General features: G+C 40.6%; 1 protein-coding gene across 1 annotated transcript in view; it reads left to right on the top strand.

Moving 5' to 3' along the window:
• LOC117539744 (RNA-binding protein Musashi homolog 2-like) overlaps positions 1–25,342 on the top strand; it is a 220,597-nt gene that overhangs the window by 172,724 nt on the left and 22,531 nt on the right. The window contains 3 exon segments of the mRNA XM_034206024.1: positions 810–892; positions 18,474–18,588; positions 19,028–19,102. Coding sequence (XP_034061915.1) covers positions 810–892; positions 18,474–18,588; positions 19,028–19,102 — 273 coding nt within the window.

Here is a 25,342-nt window from a genome sequence, read left to right on the forward strand (position 1 = left end):
TTAGCTTCTCTACTTAAATAAAGCAAACACATTATAGAGTGGTGTAGTGATGATTTATTTTTGTAGACAAGAAAGGGAAAAAGCATCGCAAGGGAAACCTTTAAAAAGGAATGCGATTTTCCCATTGGATTTCAGAATTTCAGGTTTTTTGCAAACAGACGTTTATGATACCCGTTGGTGTCACCAACGATAAGTAAATGGCTGACTTTAGCCACTTGTTAGCAACTGCTGTTTTTAACACGCATAGAGGCTTCAGACATTCCCCAGTGGGGTATTTACTGAAGTATTTTAGGTCGTAGAACAATACGGGAAAATCTCTTTAACTTGTTTTAACCACAGATCTTATTTTAGGCATCTAACCAATAACTAATTTATTAAACAAAGGTGACTAAAATCAGGGAACTAGAAGCGATAAAACTCATTTCCAGGTTGTAGGACTCATTCCTGCACCACTCTATATACCAAACTAAGAACTTCAATGGTCTCTATAGCTGTTTTGTTCTGTTTTTAGTTCAATTTAAACTAAAGTATTGTAGTCCCATTGTGAGATGTCTATCATTTTGATCGCCACAGAGCTTTTGTTGCACCAAAGCTTAGTGAGCCTGAGGAAGCAGAGGAAGCTCTGTGTGAGGTAAAAGGCTCCATTTCCACCTCTTAATCAATAGATATGAGTGCTGATAGCTGTAGCGGATCATGCTTTTGTGGAATTATGACCAAGTGTGCCCTCCTCCCCTTCCCCTTTTCTATTTCTTGCCTCCTCTTTCTCTACTCTTGCCATTATTCTCTCTACCCATCTGTCTCCTCTGCAGGTTTTGGCTTTGTTACATTTGAAATTGAGGATGTGGTGGAGAAAGTCTGCGAGATCCATTTTCATGAAATCAATAATAAAATGGTGAGTGGCTCCCATTGCATTTCAGAATGTCTGACACAGATCTGGATTCATGTTTGATTTTATGAAGTGTAGCAGTGAAAGAAATTGTGTAAACTGACGCTAGACCAAAGGAAACTGGTCACACACACACACACACACACTGAGTGAGATACTGAGGGAAGAGGGAAGTGGAGGTCAGCTGTTCCTTGCAACTGATCACTAACCATGACATTGTGTGTATGATCCCGAAGCACGCAAAAGGGCAGAACAACCTGCCCTACCTCTGCCCCCACGGCCAATTTCCACAGTATGATGCTCTGCAAATTAGACTAGAATGGCTAGCTATGACTGAAGGTATTTCATTGTAACAGATACAAAAAAAATCCCACCCTCCAACTTAAAATGTCTAGCAAGTGGTTTTTAATTGTGTTTGTCTTTCAGCCAAGATGATTGTCTTGCTGGTTCCATGGCAAGTCAAATAATACTTCAAGTTGCACATTACAACAAACCTTAATTCCAGCAAAAATATTAAACGAAAACATGATCACACAATCACTCCACATTCATTTCCCCTTCTTTCTCACACAGATTGGGACCCAGTATTATTGATAATACAAATACAGACTAAAGCCCCAGGCCTCCTGTTAAGTAAGGAGCAACATGAGAGATGTGCTTAGATTTCTTCCAAAAAAATACATATTATAACATATATTTGCACAAATGCCATGCCATAATCAATTACATACAGATTCTCGGGGATGGAGGCCGGTATAAAGTCAGTGTACAACAACTGATTCTATGTTCCTGACACAACAATGCTGGAAAAAAAAAGGTTATTTGTTATTGTCTTATATAACAAAATGGTATGGTTCTGTTAGGTAATACAGTGTACAGCGCACCTCTCTTTATGTGCGCTTCGGATCGATGTGCTCTTCCTTTAGATAACTTAGTTCATGTTGAGGCTGACATGAGAATAAAGAAGTACAGAATACAAATACAAAAATGTTTTTGCCGGAGTTCCAGCGTTTAATTCTATAGACAATTTTTAACTTATGTTAAAATAATATGATTCCTTTACAAACCATCTTCTCAGCAACACACACCCCAAACACGCTTACAAGCGTCCTTGGGTTTTGTGAAAGGCGCTATATAAATTGAAATTATTATTATTATTATTACTTTCTTAAATCGTCTTACTTCTCCTTCATTTTAACATGACCCAATGCCGCTGCCAGAGTGAGCTCTTTTTCCCCGGTCTTATTTCTGTCACTGAGTCAGTATGAAGGTGAAATCAAACAAACAACCCAGAGTTGCAGACAGGAAAAATAAGCCCTGCACTTGCTAACTATTGATTTACACATGATAGGACATCACTTGCTTTTATTGTTTCGGGATCCCAGCAGTGCTGACCATGATTTCTTTATTTTAGTCGATATCCCCCCATGGACCGTCAGCCCCCATTCCTCTTTCCACACCACTCATCGACAGCCTGTTTTAAATTGGGCTACAGGGGGATTGCGTGCATTGTTTACACCAGCAGGGGAGGGCAGGAGAGTATGAAAAAGAAGAAGTAGAGGAAGAAAATGAAGAAGAAGAACAATAATACAGCTTTAAGTCCCAGCCCTCGCAGACATTAATACCAACTTCCAACAGAAGTAGCAATGTTTAATTTGCCTTTGTATTCAGTGTGGACTAATATAGGCTAGTGTAAGCCCCTATTTCCCAAATGCTTTGTGAACATTTAAGTATACTGGTCTACAGCAGTAAAAAACTGCAAACCGAGCAACATTGGAACCCGTTGTCTTGCATTTACAGATCATGTATTTTATCAGAAGGTTACCAAGACAACACTGTATCTTTTTGACAGCAATGGACACTAAACATGTATTGGATACTTCATACATGAGGTTATTCACTCATGCATTTAAGTTGGCAATAAACATTCATGGAAAATTGAGACCGAGAGAATCAGGGAGAAAAGACAAGTTCTGAAAGAGAGAAGGCTTATTGACTTCCACTCTGTTGAGTCTTCATCATTATGACAGGACCTCAATCTCAGGTACAATGGAGAGAAGAGTGGCAGCGACAGAAGCAAAGAGGTAATCTAGTGGAACACAACTCATTGAAGTTGGAGAATCTCTTTCTTTTGACCTTAAAAGTGTCGATTAGTCTGTCCATAAACCTTGGAAACTTGCAGTCCGATTGACAGAAGTTAGCTGTGGATTTAATAGAAGATGATTGGCAAAGATAATAGATTTCCTGTAATCAAGGAACGCCATTCATTCAACAGGTCACAACAACTGACACTGATGGCTATGAAAGACATTTTTGAATTAAGTGTTCACATTTGTGACAATAGGACATTACTAATATGCATTGTTGGGAGTAACGCGTTACACGCGTTACTGTAACGCCGTTATTTTTGGTAGTAACTAGTACTCTAACGCATTACTTTTTAAATTCAGTAACTCAGTTACCGTTACTACATGGTGCGTTACTCCGTTAGTTTTTTTATATAGTCAACAGCCAGGCGAACAGATATGAGAACTGTACTTAAGTACAGTACTTGACTAAATGTACTTAGATACTTCCTGTGTCACATGCGGAGACGGGCTGTGGGCGTGTTTGTGTTGTTTACTAACAAGACTATCATGGCGGCGGCGGAGCTCAAGTCTAGTTTCTACACCTGGAGATATTCTCACTATTTCACTTTTGTCGAGCACAAAGAAAATAAATGTTCTGTTAAATGTAAGTTGTGTCCTGGCGGATCAAAGATCTTATCTACTGCCCAAACCAGTAATTCAAATCTCTTAAAACATCTGCAAAAACAATATGCTGGGACGAAGCTAGTAACTAAGACCGGCACAGATCCAGACTCAGCCGACGCCACTCCACCTCCACCTAAGCAACAGCGGCTGGATTTTAACCAAGGGACTGCTGGCCAGGGAAAAGTCGATAAAGCCATTGCACGGTATGTTGTAGAACCAAGCGGCAAACTCTGGGGAAGAGCCGGGACGCCAATACGGAAGTGCCACACACTGCAGTTCATATATTGGCCGATAGGGACTGACTGCAGAAAGGAGCAATTTCCATAGACCCCCATGTTAAAATGCCCAACTTTACAGCAGAAAAAAACATGTTTCTACCCATGGATGCAATAAATATTATTATGAATATAGTTAGGTTCAACCTTCATGATTATGGATCTGTGAGTGAATTGTTTTCTAACACGACCCTTTTATTTATATTAGGTCTTAACGTGTTTGCATAAATTAGGGCGTGGTCACATTGAGTGACGGCTCTGTCAAGTGACTGCTGCTGCTAGCTTCTTGTCTCTCTGCTACCTGCTCCGTGAAGCTAGCTACAGGGACTCTGCCTGCTCAGTTCATCCAGGGAACACAACTTGAAGCCGGCCGTGGTTGTTTGTTCTTCATGCTTATATATATTGGACTATTGTGACTCGCTCTGCGGTTAAAACAGACGGTGCATGAATGCGGTTTTGCGGTAAGTGAAATTCGAGTACTTATTTATGTGTTAATGATTTTAATCGGCTAACGATGCTAATCGTAGCCTACAAGTTAAAATCATAGACTGTATATAAAGGTTAGAACGAAATAGACAAGTGTTAAGCGTTAAGTGGGATAATACTGTAGAACAAACGGCTTCTGCTTGAGGTTGATAAAATAAGGTCATCCTTGTAACTTAGAGAGATATTTTATTATGTAGGTAGAACTGTATGCATCTAAGGTTAATTTAAATTGGCTATGCTCAAGTATGTAGACAAGCTAATGTCGAAGTAGTGTATGTGAAATCAACCTCACAATAAGATGTGTGTATATTACAATTAATGTCATATTTCAAGATGATTACTTAGATATTACAATATGGTTGGTTGAGCTGGAGTTCATTATTGAGCTTACACGTTAACGTCACAGTCATCTGAAGAACGAACCCAAACCTTGTTGTTTTTATTAATTGCATTACCAAATGGGTATCAAATAAACAGTAAGCATTGGTAACACAACTTCCAAAGTTACAGTAAAATAAAAAGGACCCTGACTCGGACAATACACAATCCAACATGTTCAACAGAAGAGAATCAGTTATATTGTTTGTACACATGGTACTTTACATATACATATATATCTGTTTGTTTAAGGTGTCCAGGTGATGCAGACAGGCTGGACCAGAGAGTGAGAGACAGAACTGGACTCCTCACAGCAGTGAACTTCAGCACAGGTACAAAGACTCTTTTTTTCATACTGTACAAAGAATCAAGAAAGATATTGGTTTAAATGAATGAAGTATTGACTTGAATACACTGATATACATTCCATTAAACAATACTAAATACTAGATCACCTACACATCAGTTAAGTTGAGGGTTTTATCCATGCAAAAAGTTACATTTAGATGTTATTGTTAACAAGCAATATGACTTTGTCAGCTTTCTAATTTAATGTATTGAAGGCAAAGATATTTAACACATAGTGAGAACTGCTACTATTTATCTCTCAATATTGTCTGAAAAAACGTGGTAAAAGTTATTCTTTCAGTGAGACAACAGAGCAAGCTTCTACAGTTTACTACGTTTTGATAACAGTTCAATATTATTTTGATAACATATATTTCAATGTTGATGAACTTCATACTGTTCATTCATAATCTGATTGTCTTTGTAGCTCATTGTTGAAATAAAAAAAAAACATTACAATTACAAAATAATTATATCTACAGCCCCTAAACACACAAACACACCACTTTCATAAATAACACACTTGTTCTGCAATAATATGTTTTATGTTTCCTGTCATTTTTGTTAGGAAAGGACATGCCTGAAAGACAGGACATTTTCTCCTTCTCTGAGGGTCAAGAAGAACATCCAAGAGGAACATTAAAAGCTGATGTTATGAGATTTTAAGACCAGTACAGGGCATTCACTAAGAAACTACTTTTATTGTAAAAACAGTCAACTGATCGAATGCAGCTATTTCCACATCTACACTCCATCAGCTGATTATTTATATTTGCCTCACTTTATGAGCTTCACAACATGTACCTTGTTTTGCAACGTCACAAATAAATGGGGCCAATCTTCAGTCAGATGTGAATGTGTAATCTAACATTTTCAGTAAGAATAATGGACAAAAGGAGTGCAAATACAAATACAATTTATTGAAATGTGAACCAAAAGTTAATCAAATTTTTTAAATAAAAAGCACATATGGACAGAAGGTGTAAACCTATTAAATGTATTAAACACATTTAGTCAAATAAAGTGACCGACTAGGCCTGTGCAGTTGGTATCAGCTATGCCCAGCATGGGCTCCTCCATCAGGCCTGGTCCTCCTCGCAGAGGAAAGACCCTCAGTCCTCTCCAAACCAACAGACAGGACGTCCATCACACGCAGGTTTCTCCCTGAAGTCTCTCCTGCTCTCTGGACACCATGCTGTCTCAATCCGTCCACACTGAATATGAGATTGGGAAAATGAAAATAATAAATGCTTTAGACAATAAGAAACATAAAGTTGACTGTTGAGTTGCTCAGTTTTTTTAGATTGTCAATACTATTACTGTATAACTAATATCTCAGGTTAAGAGGCACATTCAAATAAAGATTGGTCTTTAAATACATTTTGTCTTTTGAATTGTTTGTCTAAAGTCAAGGATCTAGAACTGGTACTTAGTTTTAATGATATAGTCTGGTTATTATGCTGTTTGGAGGAGGCCTCACAGGTAAGAGCGCTAACTAGCTACCATCACATGTACCTTAGCTTGACTTAAATGTATTAAACGTATAGTTAAGTGATATCAAAATATAAATAACTAATGTCATGCAAACATATTAATATTTGCTTGATTCCAGTGTTGAATTTAGCACAATTGCATACAAATGTTAAGGGGTTTTAAGATTCTGAAGTATTATGCTAAAAGCTCAATAACTTAGATTATTATTTATAGTTTTGCTGAATAGTTTCATGTCCGCTTACCTTAGAAACGTAAAATGCGACGGCAGCGTGCAGATGGGGAGCATGTTAGCTTAGCTTGGTAGCTTCAGCTAGCTCTGGAACTTCCAGCTCGGTGGCAGCAGGTCCTGCCTCAGCTCCGCCTCTTTGCCCTTATTTGGAGCAGGCTGGAGAAGGCGGGAGTTGAACTCTGGCGTCACTGTCGAGCCGTTAGTGGCCGACTCCGCCTACTAAGGGCTTCACGGCAACTCTGCAGAATCCTATGGGTGACGTCACGGACCCTACGTCCATTTATATATACAGTCTATGTGTAGAACACATGCAGGCTATTGCTACAGTGGAGTCACCCGCTTTCAGGGAGCTAGTTAGCATGATAGCATGTCCGGGCGGCACACGGTATATGGAACGGAAAACCTTTTCCAACTACCTGGAGAAAGAATATACAAAAATGGAAAGCCAGTTAATATTGATGCAATCCAGATTGCATATAATGCATGTCAAGTTGATCAACAGATTGTATTATTCTCCAATGCAATAACAGTACTGAAATGAAGGCTATAAGGGCATTAATGGGAGCCCTTTTTTTAAATAACTAAAACGTTACTTTTCACAGTAACGCATTTTTAAAAAAAAAGTAATCAGTAAAGTAACTGAGTTACTTTTGAAATGAAGTAACTAGTAATGGTAACTAGTTACTGGTTTTCAGTAACTAGCACAACACTGCTAATATGGGACGATGGTGTGGGAGGTATCACTGCTTGGTCCCTTTTCTGGGGTGTTTGCTTGCTATCGGCTTGGGAACAGTTAGCTGTCCATTACCGTAAAGGATAAGTGGTGAGAGATGATGGATGGTTAGCTGGGTGGAAGGAAGGATGGTAAATAAGAAGTGTACCATTTACAATTTTATTCTATTCTTTTTTTAAAAACCTTTTTTCCTGGGATATTCAATGTCCGATTCAGGTCAAATCTGAAATTGTTTCTAAACACAGCCTTAGGTTTCCCGCTTAATTGCCAATTACCACACTTGCTTACTACTGGCCATCCGGCATAATGGGGGAAATACAGTTTGCCACCGAATTGTTGAATTTTTACCAGCTGTCTATCAGTTCGATATTTTTTATTCATTCAGATTAAGCTTGCTGGTTATTTAGACGTATTTCTATTTCATTTCATTTCAAACCTTTATTTAGACAGATAAATCCCATTGAGATCATTGATCTCTTTTTCAAGGGAGACCTGCTCAAGTAGTTCCACATGAAACATAAATAGAACAACAAAAGGACATCATACAGCATCATTCACATAATTATCCACATAAACAGGTACCAATAGCTTCCGATTGAGTAGCATCCAACCGAGCTTTAAAAACATTTAGTGGCACCAGATTGTTCAGTTTCCATTTAATTTGCAGACTATTCCAAGACAGAGGAGCTGCGCATCTAAAAGCTGTCTTCCCTAAGACAGTCCTAGCAGTTGGCACATTTAATAAAACCACAGCATTCGATCTCAGGCAGTAGCCACTTACAATTTTCCGTGAGATCAGGGAGCAGATATAAGATGGAAGTTTCCCTAACAAGGCTTTGTATATAAAAATGTACCAGTGACTGAGCCTCCGTACAGTTAGTGAAAGCAAACCAGCCCTTGCATACAGGGTACAGTGATGGGTTAATGCTTTACAGTTTGTCACAAATCTCAGTGCACTGTGATACGCAGCATCTAACTTGACCAGGCAATTGGCAGGTGCATTCATATACATCAAATCACAAAACCTAGCCTAACCCTCAGCTTTTTAAGCAGGTTATTGACATGAAGTTTAAAAGTGAGACAATCATCAAGCCAGATACCAAGGTATTTGTAACAGGTAACCACTTCAAGTTTTATTCCTTGCGTAGTTACAATATCTAAAACAGGCTCTGGTGTCTTTTTAGCTTTAGAAAAGAGCATTACCTTGGTTTTCTCAACATTTAAAAGAAGCTTTAGTTCAGAGAGCTGAGTCTGAATAATGTTAAAAACATCCTGTAATTTAACACCAGCCTCCTTAATGGAGGGACCTGCACAGTACATCACGATATCATCCACATAAAAATGTAAACTAGCTTCATCCACATTTTCACCTAAACTGTTGATATATATGGAGAATAAAAGTGGACCTAAAACAGAACCTTGGGGAACACCATTAGCAATGTTTAACCACTCAGAAGACAGCCCATCAAAGTGAACACATTGGGACCTTTCAGAGAGGTAGTTCACAAACCACCCAACTGCATGGCTGGACATGCCTATACTGGCTAGCCTCTGCTTTAAAATGCGATGATCGACGGTGTCAAACGCTTTTGAAAGGTCAATAAATAGAGCTGCAGAACTCTGCTTATTATCTAAAATACTCACCACATCATTCACCACTTTCATTGTGGCAGTGATGGTGCTATATTGTTTTCTGAAGCCTGACTGATGTTGAGACAGGATGTCATTTGTACATAAAAACTCCTTTACCTGTTCACTCACTAAGCGTTCGAGCACCTTCGCCAGAACTGACAACTTAGAGATTGGCCTATAGTTATTTAATAAGGTGGCCTCCCCTCCTTTTAGCAAAGGCAGGACATACGCTGACTTCCACAATTTTGGAATTGTGTTAGTGCTGAGGGAGAGGTTAAAAAGAGTAGTGAGAGGTGGAGCATTACAATCTGCAGCTATCTTTAAAAAGAAAGGTTCTACGTTGTCCGGGCCAGCCGGTTTCTTAGGATCTAACTTGGTTAAAGCTTCACGAACAACATCAACAGTAAAAGGGGTAAAACTAAAAGGGTTTTCCAACACACGTTTTTCAGAGTCACATACTGTAGTGTTCACAGAAGCAGAGTTAGTGACAGAATCAAATAGAGAACCACAGGACACAAATGCTCATTAAAGCAATTTAGCATAGTAGCCTTGTCCGATATAGTGCCAGATGCTGTGGTAATGCACGGAGGTAGCTCATTACGGATATCGCCGGTGGATAACGATTTAATGGCTTTCCAAAATGTTCCAGGATTATTCAGATTCTTTGTGGTTACTGACAGATAGTACTTTGATTTAGCACTTTTGATTTGCGATGTGAAGCTATTCCTTAGCTGCCTAAAATGCAGCCATTCTACCTCTGAGCCTGATTTCCTAGCCTTTGCCCAGGCCTTGTTTCTCTCATGAAGGAGACTGGACAGATTAGCAGAAAACCAAGGATTGTCTCGTCCCTTTACTCTAAATGTACGCAGGGGTGCATGTCTATCAATGATTTCCATAAAACCAAGATAAAAATAAGACCATGCGGTTTCTACATCAGCACACAGATCGATTTTACCCCAATCAAAATCAAACAGATCATGCACAAAACCCTGCTCCACAAAATGTTTTGTGTCTCTCTTAATGATAATGCGAGGTTTAACCTTTTGGACCTTAGTGTCCCTAATTGTGGCTACAACACAGTGATCACTCAGATCATTTGCAAATACTCCCACAGATGAATATTTATGGGGAACATTAGTTAAAATGAGATCAATTAGGGAGGATTTATTAGGGGACTTAATGTTAGGGCGAGTAGGACTGTCCACAATCTGAGTAACATTTAAAGAGATACAAAGGTTTTTAAAATCCTCTGACACTGCAGTTAACCAGTCCCAGTTAAAATCTCCAAGTAGCACTATTTCCTTGTAGTCTAGTTGTGATAAAAGATTTGCTAATGAAGACAAGGAGTCTTTGACAGCCCACCACCATGACCTGTTGACCCTTTGCCACTTCTATATTTATGGCTAAAAATTCAAATTGCTTACTGATCGATTTGGAAACTAATGTGGTTACACTGAACTTATTCTTAACATAAATGGCAACGCCACCACCTTTATTAGGCCGGTCGGTACGATACACATTACAATTTAAGGCAATGTCAGAGGCCAAAATAGATTTGTTTAGCCATGTTTCTGATAAAACAATGACGTCAGCGTCAGTTGAGCTCGCCCAGATACGGACAAAATCTAGTTTACCTAACAGACTGCGCACATTCAAGTGGATGAAACCCAACCCAGACCTAGCTTTAAAATCAGCAGGAGTAGCGATCTGACTAGTACTACTGGGCGGACCAGGGTTAGGTTGTACATTTCCTGACATTAATAACAACAACAAAACCAGGCATCTTTTCCTCTTAAACGACACACATACATTGTCATCTAATTTAGAAACACGGGAAAAGTCTGCGAGAGTGTGATATGAGCTTAAGAAGCAGTCCTGAAGAACCATCATCGCAGGAAAACAAAAAAGACAAACATATTTTGTCGAGCAGTTTGTCTGTGACAAGTCAACCGGTAATTGTTTGAGCAACACATCCGAACCTTTGCAGGGGATGCCCACTGCGGGTGGCAGAACAGACTTGAATCCAGTAGACTTCTCAGAATGACTAGAGATCTTCTCATAGTCCAAAACAGTTAACAGGCACAGCAGAATCCCGATATGGGCCATTTTCCCAGACCAGCACACAGTATCCGCGATGTTCCTGGAGCAAAATCAGCACAGCAGCAAAGGACAGGCGAAAACAGCAGCGTGGAAGCGCTCCGGTCCCTCCGTGGTATCCCCGGGGTGAAAGCAGGCCTCTGCAACAGCAGAACCAGGACAGGTGGAAAGCAGGCCCCAGCGGTGGTAAAATCCTCCTCCGTACAGCAGCACACGCCCGGTGGAAGCAGGCCAAGCCCGAAGCGTGGATCCACTCCGTCTCTCCGCGATGACTCCGGGGTAAAAAACCTCTCCAGTACAGCCGTATTCTACAGGTGGGAGCAGGCCTCCGTAGATCGCAGATCGCAGAATCGCAGGCAGCAACAGGTGGAGCCGCTCTGTCTCTTCGCGACGAGCAGGCCTCCGTAAATCGCAGATCGCATGCAGCAACAGGTGGAGCCGCTCCGTCTCTTCGCGACGTCTCCGGAGGAAAAACACCTCAGTACAGCCGTACTCGACAGGTGGGAGTAGGCCTCGGCACATCGCAGACAACTAAAACTACTACTTGTATAAGCAGGCATGGCTAAAAGTTTGTAAGCAGGAGAGCTAGATGCTAACAGATGCCAGATGCTAACAGGTAGTGCGAGCCTGTAGAAATTGCGACTGCCTCCAATGACAGCGTAGGATCGGTTGGGAGTGGCTCTTTGTTTTCATCTAAAGTAACAGGCAGAGAATCAGCGATGGTTTGACAAACTCTGAAAATTAGTTTTTGCTTACTAAATTAACTACATTTCTGTACAATCACTGTTCTGCCCTTCTCTTGAACCTGGACTAATTATAATGGGGTATCATTCATAATAAAATATAAAGCTTTTTCTAAATGTTTTATTGTAAGATACAGTTTTACATACAAATATGACACTTTTTAGATTAGTGAAGCAATCTGTACTTAAGCTGTGTGTAGGTAAAGCCATGACTGGAATCTGTAAGAATATACCTCCTTTTGCGGTTATCATATAAGGATAGGTAATATAAAATAACATTTTTTTTCAATTTTTTATTTAGGGTAAAATGACATATTTCATATTTAATGAAGCATATATCATGTATGTTGTTTTGTTATTATAACTGTTTGAATCGGCTGGATAATGGGACTAATTTATATTGCTATACCTTATTTTTAAATTGTTTTTTAATGATCTAATATTGTTTTTATTGTCATTATTGATGGCATAAGAAAGTGTGACCAGTGGTCACAATTACACCTCACTAACTCTTGACTGACAGCCCTATATGCAGCCTTTAAAAGCTGCAATTTACATAAAACCTCACATGAAGATAATCAATCAATTTGCTGCCACTGTTCTGGTTTAAGGTCACAGCTGGAGCAAGAAATCCCAGATGTCCTTCTCCACAGACACATCTTAGTCTAAGGGTGTTTCGTTGACTCGATTGGACATACAGCTTTATCCCTCCATGTGGGTGGGTTCTGCCCCAGGGAGGTGTCCAATAATAACCCTGATCAAATGCCCAAACACCCCTACTGACTCCTTTTAATACAAAGCAACATGGTTTTTCCTCGATTGAAGGACGAGTGTTTTTCTTCCATTTGGAGCGTTATCAAAGCCACCCATCAAAAACAAGACAGACGGAACTATGAGGGGAGAGATTGAGAGAATAGTTTCCTGCACGTAATTGTGTAAGTCAAATGGCATCAACAGCATTGGGTGGCTGGTGTAGTAAAGCTAACTGGGCTTTATGGCTTCATAATTGGACGTAATGACACAGATAAATAAAGGAAGCCAGCACTCTGCTTTACCCCACGCTCTATAGCAAAGACACCTATATTATAAAGAGCCGCACAACATATTTTCTGCCCACCCCCTCTGAGAGTAGGAACATATTATTATTATTATTTGATACTGCTCCGTTGATATTAACTTACTAAAGTCATGGTTGGTTTATGGTAAATACAGTCGCATCATTCTAAACTTTCCCCATGTGTCATGGTGTGATTGAAATGTGTAACTGCCTAGCTGTGTGCCTGCTGTTCCCCTTTGCTTTCGTCACCTGGAGGGTTACTAATTGCACCCTGCCAAGTGGCACAGACCCATGCTGCACTCTCCATCTCCCCTCAGGGCCAAGAGTGGGTGGCCCTGCCAATCTCAAGCCCACAACGGGAGACATTAACTGTTGGCTGGCAGAGCATTTCTCTATCTGCAGACTTTTGTACTGCAAGATCACAACTTAAATCCCACCTCAGCTCCAATGACCTCTTTGAGCCATTTCAATCCGGTTTCCGATCAAAACACAGCACAGAAACAGCTCTTCTGAAAATCACAAGCGACCTCCTCCTCTCCTCTGACTCCGGCAACCTGAACATCCTCATCCTCCTCGACCTCACCACAGCATTCAACACCATCAACCACGCCATCCTGCTGTCCCTCCTCGAATCATCACTCAACATCACCGACACTGCACTCTCCTGGCTGAAATCCTACCTCACCGACAGACATCAGTTTATCAACATCAACAACTGCACCTCCTCCACTGCTCCTCTGTCCCAAGGCGTCCCCCAGGGTTCGGTGCTTGGCCCCCTCCTCTTCATCCTCTACATGCTCCCCTTTGGCAAAATAATTTGTTGCCACAACCTTCAATTTCACTGCTACGCCGATTACATCCAACTTTATATCTCAACAAAAACCATCACCCCCACACACACTCCACTCTCACCAACTTTCTCTCAGAAATAAAAGCATTGATGCAAAAGCCAAAGCCATCCAGAATTTCAACTTCACCATTGACAGCCACACTCTATCTCCCCCCCTCACATCCACAACCTCGGAGTCATCTTCGACAGTCAGCTCAAATTCAACCACCACATCAATCACATCACCAGGACCGCCTTTTTCCACCTCAAAAACATTGCCCGTCTCCACCCATCACTCTCCTCCTCTGCTGCTGAAACCCTGATTCATGCATTCATCACATCACGACTCAACTACTGCAATAGCATCCTCTACGGCAGTGGTTCCCAAACTTTTTGTGCCCAAGGCACACCAAAGGACAAGTAAAAATCTCAAGGCACACCTATTGTGCAAAATAGCCCTTATAACACGTGTTATCACTCATATCATGTAAAATATCTGTAAATGTGCATAATTATTTACTAATGCCAAATAAAATGTGACAAAGACAACTATATTACTCATGAAATATTTATTAACGAAATATTTCAGAAATGTATTTGAAACTTTACCAAATTAGGCTTCATCAAAGCAGCAACACACTTATTTAAACCAGACAGGTCACACAATTAAAAATGAGGCAAAGGAAACTCAGCAGAAATTCAGCACAGAGAACTGTCAATGCAAGGAAGCTGCATTGTCCATGGTCCTGAACTACAAATTATAAATGTAACATTTCAGCAATCAGCATTGAAACATGTGCTATTGTAAATATTTTTGCCGACTTACAAATTAGTGAGATACATGTGCCTGTCGGGGCGCGCAGAATATTTTAATCCTTGGTGGCACTGAGGAGAGGGCCACTCGCTTGTCCTGTTCAACAGAGAGCCGTGACCTCCTGTTCTTCATGTAAACCAGAGTAGAGAACGCCAACTCCAGAGATGGGGTCGTTATATATTACATATTACTTTTTAAAAAAAAGTAATATATTACACTACTTCGTTACTATCTACATAAAGTAACTCGTTACTTTACTCGCCGAGCACGTACAAACTGCGCATGCGTGAGTGGCAATAACTTTCCTTACCAGCAGGCGGCGGTAGTGTGTATTTGTCATTAAAAACAGGCAACAACCGGAAGACAGAGAAGAAGAACAGACTCCGTGATATAAACAAAAAAGCATGTGTTCTTTGCAGGTGTTTGTTGAGGTTTGACGTGGTGTTTCCAGCAGTGGATAACAGCTTCTGGCCTGGACACAGTTTGCACCTCACCGTCACATTCCTGTCTATTCTTCGGACGAACTCAAAATAATGGGCATACCTCCACCCCTCGAAAGTTATCGCCGACTCAGCATGAAATGCAGCACTGCACGTTGAGATGTGGACGCGCAAATCGCGCAGATTACGTACATATAAACCTACAAAGTACTGATATAGTCAATTTAAAAATAATTATTTTTGTGTAGTTGTATATTGCAAAATCCCACGACACACCCGGACTTGCCTCACGGCACACCAGTGTGCCGCGGCACACCGTTTGGGAACCACTGCTCTACGGCATACCATCCAACCTCCTCAATAAACTCCAACATATCCAGAACTCTGCTGCCCGCCTCCTCACCCGCTCCCGAGACCACATCACTCCCGTCCTCCAGAACCTCCACTGGCTCCCCGTCCGTCAAAGAATCAACTTCAAAGTCCTCCTCATTACTCACAAAGCCCTCAACAATCAGGCCCCCCCCCTACATCACAGACCTGCTGCACCACCACAACCCTTCCCGCTGCCTCCGCTCATCAGAAGCCAACCTCCTATCCATCCCCACCCACATCAAGCACCGGACCTGGGGGGACAGAGCCTTCTCCGTCGCTGCCCCCTCCCTCTGGAACTCACTCCCCCAACCCATCAGAGACTGCACCGACCTCACACACCTTAAAAAAACTCACAAAAACTCACCTCTTCAATCTGTGTGATTGTTTTTGTATTATTTACTTTAACTTTAACTATATATATTTATTTGTTGTTCCTTTCTTTTCTTTTCACTATATCTGTAAAGCGTCTTTGAGCACCTGTAAAAGCGCTAACAAAATAAATCTATTATTATTATTATTATTATTATAAGATCTAAACAGCTTCTCATAGCAATGACTCATTAAATCAAGGCACACACTGCTCCATTCATTCAAGTGTCAACACTGGATCTCACAAATATAAGGTCACATATACAGATGGAAAAAAAATAAGACAATGACAAAATACCAAAGCGGACCAAACTGAATAATAAAATATGAGTTTGTGTAGTATGGTGTGGGTGTGCTCGGTGTTTTTGTCTTATGGGAGTAGTGGGTGTGTGAGACTGAAGCATTGACAGAGGCTATCTGGTATTGCAAGAAACCTGGAAATGTTAACATGTAAAAAACTGACTAGAGAACAGAAACACTGACTAGAAACACTGACTAGAGAACAGAAACACTGACTAGAAACACTGACTAGAGAACAGAAACACTGACTAGAAACACTGACTAGAGAACAGAAACACTGACTAGAGAACAGAAACACTGACTAGAGAACAGAAACACTGACTAGAAACACTGACTAGAAACAATGACTAGAGAACAGAAACACTGACTAGAAACAATGACTAGAGAACAGAAACACTGACTAGAAACCATGACTAGAGAACAGAAACACTGACTAGAAACAATGACTAGAGAACAGAAACACTGACTAGAGAACAGAAACACTGACTAGAGAACAGAAACACTGACTAGAAACACTGACTAGAAACAATGACTAGAGAACAGAAACACTGACTAGAAACAATGACTAGAGAACAGAAACACTGACTAGAAACAATGACTAGAGAACAGAAACACTGACTAGAAACAATGACTAGAGAACAGAAACACTGACTAGAAACCATGACTAGAGAACAGAAACACTGACTAGAAACAATGACTAGAGAACAGAAACACTGACTAGAGAACAGAAACACTGACTAGAGAACATAAACACTGACTAGAGAACAGAAACACTGACTAGAGACCACTTGATATCAGTAAGAACCCTAACTACCTCGGTGTAATGGCACAACTGCACTCGTTCACTTTAGCTGTGGCGAAAACGAAGGAAATGCATTTTCCTGAAGCATAGCATAACCATAGGAGCAGATGTGTAGCCCACATTATTCAGTGGGGAATAACAGTGGCATACATTTGCGTATGTGTGTATATCTATGTGTATGTGTGTATATACACAGTATATCTAATCTTGGATACACATACCATGCCATACACCTTTTATTTGTTAAAATAAGGAGACATACTGCCTTTTGAAATGGTCCATTTTAATGATGAACCATCATCATCAGCATTGAGGCACCTTTACATTACATGTCATTTAGCTTTTTAAACATAGCGACATACAGACGTTGCTATACCTTAGAGGCTTAGACATCCCTATGGGAAATGGGGTCAAATCGCTGACCCTTTGATTGCTAGATGCCAATTTCCCTGAGCCCCCTCAGCTTCAGTGTGTGGTCACACCAGGCTGCTGTGACCCCCGCCAGCGTCCACTTCCCGTAGCACATCCTGTATCCACTTGGTGGTTAATAACTGCAACGTCCCTTCCATTCACTGCTAGCACAGTTAAACAAGAACTTTGAAGGGTAAAGGGGCCTTCGGCACGTTGTGTTTTTCTGTCTCAGGCATATCGATTGAGGCATAATGATGATATCGGCAAAGCCATTGAAACAAAGGCTCTCTGACCTTAAGCGAATGGCCTTGGCGCAATCCAGGACAAATTAGCATTTCCGATATCCCCCAGATAAAGGCAGTAACAGTGATGTAGGAGGGAACAGTGCAGAAGGTGTCTGTGTGTGAGTGTGTGTGGTCCTCCTTTAAATTAAGAAGTGAGCTAATGAGAGGGAGATGAGACGAGACGAGAAATAAATGCCCATTGTACTTAATGATGCACTTGTACTCAACCTCTTCTTCCTACAGAGGTTGAACACACTTCATTTACTTTGGACAGTGTCTGACAAATGAGTTTAAATAAATGTAACATCAATGTACAGCCATTCTGAAGGTCAAAATGTAAGTTTGCCTTATGTAAGGCACAAATGATGTTGAATTTGTTGAATCTTTACATCACCCTTAACTTCTGAACTGAAAGACCTAAAGAGTCAGTAAGATCATGTTGGCTCTAAACAAATCCTGAACTTGGACATTAAATGTAAATGAAAAGATTTAAAGAAAAATGGTCTGAGTCTAATTTAATGTGAATACAATTAAGGGCAACATTTGCTGTCTATCTGGCTGCAATATTTGCCAACTGGAGGGTCTAAAAAACTTCTAATGAAGCCGGTCATTCCAAAACAGTTTAGCATCAAGCCCATTTGGTATAAAAAGCAAAACATTATCAGAAATGGTTGAGACCTGAACGGTGTAAGTAAAGTGTCAAGTATTGTTTGACTTGTTTTCTCGTTATCTGTTTCACAGGTAGAATGCAAAAAGGCCCAGCCTAAAGAAGTGATGTGTCCCCCGGGGACACGAGGTCGGGCGAGGGGCCTTCCGTACACTGTGGATGCCTTCATGCTGGGCATGGGCATGCTGAGTAAGTTGAATGCTTATATTTTGGAATGTGCATAATATTTATCTAACACAAATGAATTTATTTCATCAACTGTGGAAACGTATGTCACTTGCTAATAATGATTTCACATTTAAATGTATCCGTGTTTTGTGTCGGGGGTACCCTCCTCAGGCAAACAGTTTAAGTTGCAGTGGAGACCAGGCTGTGAGAACAAGGATTAATTACCCACATTTTATATTTTACAGATAGTACTGTATTAATAATGGCTTAAATATGTGTAAAATCCATTCTCAGAAAAGGAAGGAAACATGTCTAATTTTTATAAATGTTGTCTTTAGTGCAGCTCTCCTTTGATCTTTAGTGGGATAGACTAAGATACAAGTGATGGAAAGGACTATGCAATTATAGAAGTTTGTATGTGTACTTTTTATCATGAAGTCCTTTATTGCCTTCTCCCCAGGTTATCCTAACATTGTAGCAACATACGGCAGAGGTTACACTGGATTTGCCCCAAGCTACAGCTACCAGTTCCCAGGTAAGTTCTCTTTTAAACTGGTGATTAATCTTGACACACACACACACACACACACACACACACACACACACACACACACACACACACACACACACACACACACACACACACACACACACACGCACACACACACACTTAGTGCTGCGTACCGTACTCGAATGACGAGATGATAAGTGTAATGGTCCAACGAGATGATGCTAAACAAACTGCAGACAGAACAGGTTCTCTATGTGACAAACAACATTACTGTAAACTAAGAAATGCGGTAACCAAATTGAATAAATGTAGAAAGACGGAATACTACATGCAAGAAATCAGTGATTCTACGAATGATGGAAAGAAATTATGGAAAATATTGAATAACATAATGGGGAGGAACTCAAACATGCATCCTTCTTTTATAGAAACCGAGGGTAAATTCATTACCAAGCCAGCAGATATTGCAAATCATTTTAATGATTATTTTACAAATAAAGTAGATAAGCTGAGGAATGCCATGGGTGCAGTCAAGGACACAGTGTCACATCACATCATTAAAGATTGTATCATGAGGGAAAAGCAGTGCATGTTTGAATTCCACAATGTTACAGAAGAATATGTTGAAAATATGCTTTTACATCTGTCCGATGATAAATCTCCTGGGATTGACAGCTTGGATGGTAAACTGCTCAAAATGACGGCCAAATACATTTGAGTCACATTTTTAATAAAAGTTTAGAGCAAGGCGTGTGCCCCGAGATCTGGAAGGAAGCCAAGGTTCATCCCATTACCCAAGGATAAAAGAAAAACCTTTGCTGGTTCCAATAGTCGACCTATAAGTCTCCTCCCAGTGTTAAGTAAATTAATAGAAAAAATAGTATACACCCAAATTCAATACTACTTTTCAAGTAACAATCTGACAACGAACTACCAACATGCCTATAGAGATGGTCACTCTACAAGTACAGCACTTGCACAAATGACCGACGACTGGTTAAAGAGCATGGATGATAGGAGGCTTGTGGGAGCTGTGATGTTAGACTTTAGCGCAGCTTTCGATGTAATCGATCATAGTCTGCTGCTGAACAAACTCAAATGCTATGGCTTTGGTTCTGTTGCTATGTGTTGGATGGAGAGCTACCTGACTAGGAGAAGGCAGCGAGTGTTTTTCAATGGGAGCTTTTCTGAAAGTAAGGTGTTGAAGTGTGGGGTCCCACAGGGGAGTTCGCTTGGGCCTTTGTTGTACTCTATATTCACAAATGACCTTCCTTACGTATTAAATAAGTCCAGTGTAATAATGTATGCTGATGATTCCACGATGTACAGTACAGCATCAACATGCAGTGAGTTAAACTATCTACTTAAAATAGAGATTAAAGCCATAGCAGACTGGGTCAACAATAACAAACTGGTACTCAACATTGCAAAAACAAAAGCAATGGTGTTCGGATCCAGACATATGTTAAGCAGCAATCCTCAATTAAGCCTGACACTGGCTGGTCAGCCAGTGGAACAGGTAAACGAGACTAAGTTGCTTGGCATTGTTCTTGATTCTGGTTTACGGTGGACAAAGCAAATTGACAGTATCGTAACTAAAATGGGAAGGAGCATAGCTGTGGCGAGAAAATGTACAAAGTATGTAACACCAACCACTTCGAAACAAGTCATTCAGTCTCTGGTTTTGTCACATCTTGAGTACTGTCCGGTCATATGGTCATCAGCAGCAAAAACACATTTACAGAAATTACAAATAGCTCAAAACAAGGCTGCCAGACTAGCTCTACACTGTTCGAAGCGCACTCATATTGGAGTTATGCATAGAAGCCTATCATGGCTTCCAGTTGAGAAACGTCTGCAATCTCGTGTTATCACTTTTTTTTTAAATGTCCAATTTAGCAACAGACCACTGTATTTTTATGATCAAATAGTTTACACAAGAGACGAGCATGACCATAAGACTAGACAAGCTACATCAGGCCATCGACTGGCACCTAAACCCAGGACACATCTTCTGAAATCTTCTGTGTCTTATAGAGCTATAAAGGAATGGAACTCATTGCCAAACTACCTTGCTGAAATAGAGTCCAGAGCCTCTTTCAAGAAGAGATTGAAGGGCCATCTACTAATGACCATGTACCCTTGTGAGATGTGAACCCTAATTTAATTTGATCGCATGTTGTTGATGATATTGGTGATGTTTTTAATGTTTTTAATGTTATTAATGATGTCAGGACTTATGTCCTAAATGTTGCTGTATTATTGTTGTATTATTGTTGTATTGTTTTAAGTGTCGGACCCCAGGAAGAGTAGCTTTTGTCGAGAGCAAAAGCTAATGGGGATCCTTAATAAACATAAACATAAACCGGTACGCCGAACCGGTACTGGACTTGTAAAAAGTTTCGGTTCAAGTCCGGTTAAAACCGGAACGTCGGGAACCGGTACTTGGACTCGCAAAAAAACTAGCACTTACGTATATTCTGGTGTCTGTGGTTATTTAAACATTCCCTGATAAACGTTATTCAGCGTCAATAAATGAGTGCTAATCCCAGTGTGCTCAGTGTACAACATCACATGTCATTTCACCTTCGATTCACGGTTTGAAAACGTAGCATTTCGCCACATGCTAATGCTAACCGGAAGTGAAGAATTTTCAGAATAAAAGTATTAAGTTAATAGTGTGAACTTCCGGTTTTTTCAGAATAAAACTGATTTAAATTAAATAGTGTATTTAATTCAAAATTACGCCATATCAACATTGATTTTAATTTCTAACAGTATGTATGTACATCACTATGTATGTAGTATGTACTGTATAATGTACACATGTAGAGTTGTAGAAAATACATGGTGTACAGACAGTACAGTACACTCTGACTGTACAGTCACTACAGTGTAGCCTATACTGTATAGTAGGTGTGTAACAGTGTAATGTGTATAGTCTACTATACACTCTACCTTTCAGCAACGTTTTAGGGATTTAGGCTCAGTCAGCTCAGGGACTGTTTGGTTACTTTAGTTTGGTAAATGAAATAAATGTTTGAACTTTGTAGCAGTTCACTGTAGATGCTGTCATAAGTCATTTGTAGACTAAGTGGCAAAAAGTGTTTTTTTTACATTTGTACTTTGTAGAGAAATGTAGACACAAGTTGGAAGGGAGCACAATACACCTGATGAGTTTGAATTTGAGTTGATTATGAGTTAATTTTCAATTGATAATTAGCTCACAATAAGTTCACTTTAGTTACTCACACAACTTGACACAAACCTGAACCTCTGGACTTGAGTCCGGACCTGAACCTGAATGTGAGTCCAGGTACGCAGCACTACACACACTGCATTCATGCTCAGAAGATACGGGCAGTCCAGTTTGACACACCACAACACTGCACAGTGGTTTGTAATGCTAGAACATTTTACAGCTCACTGTGAACTGATGTTCCGTCATTCTCCACAATCGACTGGCACCAAAATGGTTGAACAAGCTCCCCATTTATATCTTCCATCACAGACTAAAAGCCCACCTGTTTCCACTGGCTTACTTGAAGCCAATGCAGTAGCACTTACAATGGTTCAGCCTTCTGAAAGCTAATGTTTTTGCAGGATTCTTGTTTTTTTTTTTTTTGTAGCTTCATGGCTGTACAACTTATTGTAAGCAGCTTTGGATAAAAGCATCAGCTGTATGTGATGTAATGTATAACAGTAGAATGAAAGTGATCCACCAAAAATGTGTACAAAGTCAATACAAACAAAGTAGGAGCGCAGGAGACTAAGCACAGCTGGACATGCTGGATTCAAACCTGAGACCCTGCGGACCTCAGGAGGAAGGGGAAACAACTGAGCCACAGTCCTGCTATTACTCAAGGTCACTTTTGTGCCAATTTGCCAAAGAGCTCACTTGAGCCAGCATTTTCTTAGTCAAATCTTCACACTGCAACATCTCCTTGTTTCGACCACATTGCATTGATTAAAAAGCAAACGGTTGGGATGGAAATGAGCTGAGGAAGGCTGGAGGAGAGAGGTGTGACAAAGCCAGAGGAAACAGGATTAGAATATGTCAGCCCCAGGACTGTGCTATAGCTTCAAGGCCACAGCGCACCGGGGAACACAGCAGGCTGCTGCCATTCACACACACACACACACACACACACACACACACACACACACACACACACTGACACACACACAGCTGATGGCCCACTAGGGTTGGCCAAGACAGCTTGTCAAATCCCAGCCTCCTCCAACTGTGATATCTCCTCCAACCGCCCTTGCTCATCAACAGCGGTGGCTCCGTGGGTTACTGATGGCACAGCTTTGTCCCCTGAGGCTGAGGGGGGATCAGCGGCTGTACCCCGAGCATGGAGCTGTAATCACAACCTTAATGCTTGGAGTATCTGTCTCTCCATAATGACTTTGACAGCTCTTCCCTGCCATCCTCAAGCCAACAACTTGGCAGCACATTACAATAACATCCATCCTTTCATTCCATCCAATCTGGGACCCTTTTAAAAAGACCATGATTGCTCTAGGTCAGCTTCTTCAGACGTTGCTCTTAATCCCGTGGCGCCTCTAGTGAAATGATTTGCCCCTCTGTTCTTCTCACTTATTCACTTTGATTTCCTGATAATAGCAGAACGACCTTGGTGCTCCAACATGAAAAGGTGAATTAAAGCCTTCTTTCTTCCCCTCCTTTTCGCTTCGCAGTGTTGAAGGATTTAGAGTAGTTGGCTTGCCGTAGAGGTTAAAAATTGGCTGTTGAGAGAGCGAGGAGCTCATCTCTTTCTGAAGCACTGCCCATAATCCTCGCCCGGGACCCAATTCAGAGGAGGTCAAAGAATGTGGCTCGTGTTGGTGTATGTGAAGGCTGTGAGTGTTCATTCTGCCTTTCCACTTCTAATCTGAGCAGCCTTTTCTGGCTCCATTTAACACCGTTTTTTGTACAGCAATCTTTACATTCAAGCGCATTCAAAGTCAACTATTCCATTGCCATGTCCTGTGTTCATATCCTATTTAGTGGAATTGTCTTGTAATGTTAGCGGGAGACGCCGCGCTGATGGTAAAAGACAGTAATGATTACACTTCACGCTCCCGTGTTGTTATTGCTTTGGTATATTTGCTGTAGAAATGTCATTTTAAAGAATTTCTGCTGGTTTCATTACTTTTTCCTGTGTGTGGTGAGTATGAGATGTGTAATGGACTAGAAGACAAACATTGAGACAAACACGACAATAATTCCCAACGCAGTTCCTAGGCTTTGTAGTGAAGGAGTGTTAAGTCGTGACAGTATGCTGCACTGCAGAGATGTCAGTTGCATTTGAACCCTAAGTGTCATTTACGCTGGGGACATGTCCCCAGCACTTTTTTAAAGTATAATTTGTTGAAACATTTTCTGAAAAACAGCAATGGTAATAAATAAGAACACATTGAGTTTATTTGTTTAGTCCGTTCACACTTGGTGCCTGTGTTGCTGGGGATGCAAATGGTGCAATTTCTACATGGGGCACATTTTATGTTAGTTAACTTTAGAAACAGAAAATAAAAAATCATATATTGCTCCTATTTGCAGCAGCGAAATAGTGCACATTTTCGACAGTTTATTCTCTGTCTGTGAACATAAAGAAGCAGGCAGGCTGTTGCGTTGTGTGGTAGCAACTTCAAATCAGCTGCTGTCTAGAGAAAATGATGAGTTAGGCAAAGATATTTTCTTTGTAATGCTTGTAAGCATGACGACTCCTTCGGAGTGCGTCCTCTGTGTGTGACAGACTCTCTTATAGGGACACATCAAAATATAATTGACATGACAACACAACAACATTTGGGCCCAGGTGGTCGCCCTATCACAATAAGCAAAGCTTACACCGTACAAAGCACAATTGGGTGTCGCAGCTACCCCCCTAGAGCAAATGTCTTCCTTTCCCCCTGTCTTTCCTGTAGTGTCATGCAACCCTTCTTCTTACCCTCGTGAACACAGACCAAATGTTCTTCACAGACATATGGATTTAAAAGACTTGAAAGGATGCTACTTTGTTAGAAGTTACATTTCATTAGGATTACACTGTATTAAGATTTAATAATACCATACTTGCCTTAACAGTTGACTCTGCGACTGCAGGCTGGTGGGGGGTGTGAAATACAACCGTTTTTTTTTTATCGGAAAAAAGTGTCCCCACCACTTTTAAAAACAAAGTGCTTTTGACTACTTCCTTTGCTTGTATAAGCAAGAGCAATGTCTCTTTTTAGCCGCTTCCCCATTTCATAAAAAAC

This window comes from Gymnodraco acuticeps, unplaced genomic scaffold (assembly GCF_902827175.1).
Source record: "Gymnodraco acuticeps unplaced genomic scaffold, fGymAcu1.1, whole genome shotgun sequence".
Taxonomy (NCBI): Eukaryota; Metazoa; Chordata; class Actinopteri; order Perciformes; family Bathydraconidae; genus Gymnodraco; species Gymnodraco acuticeps.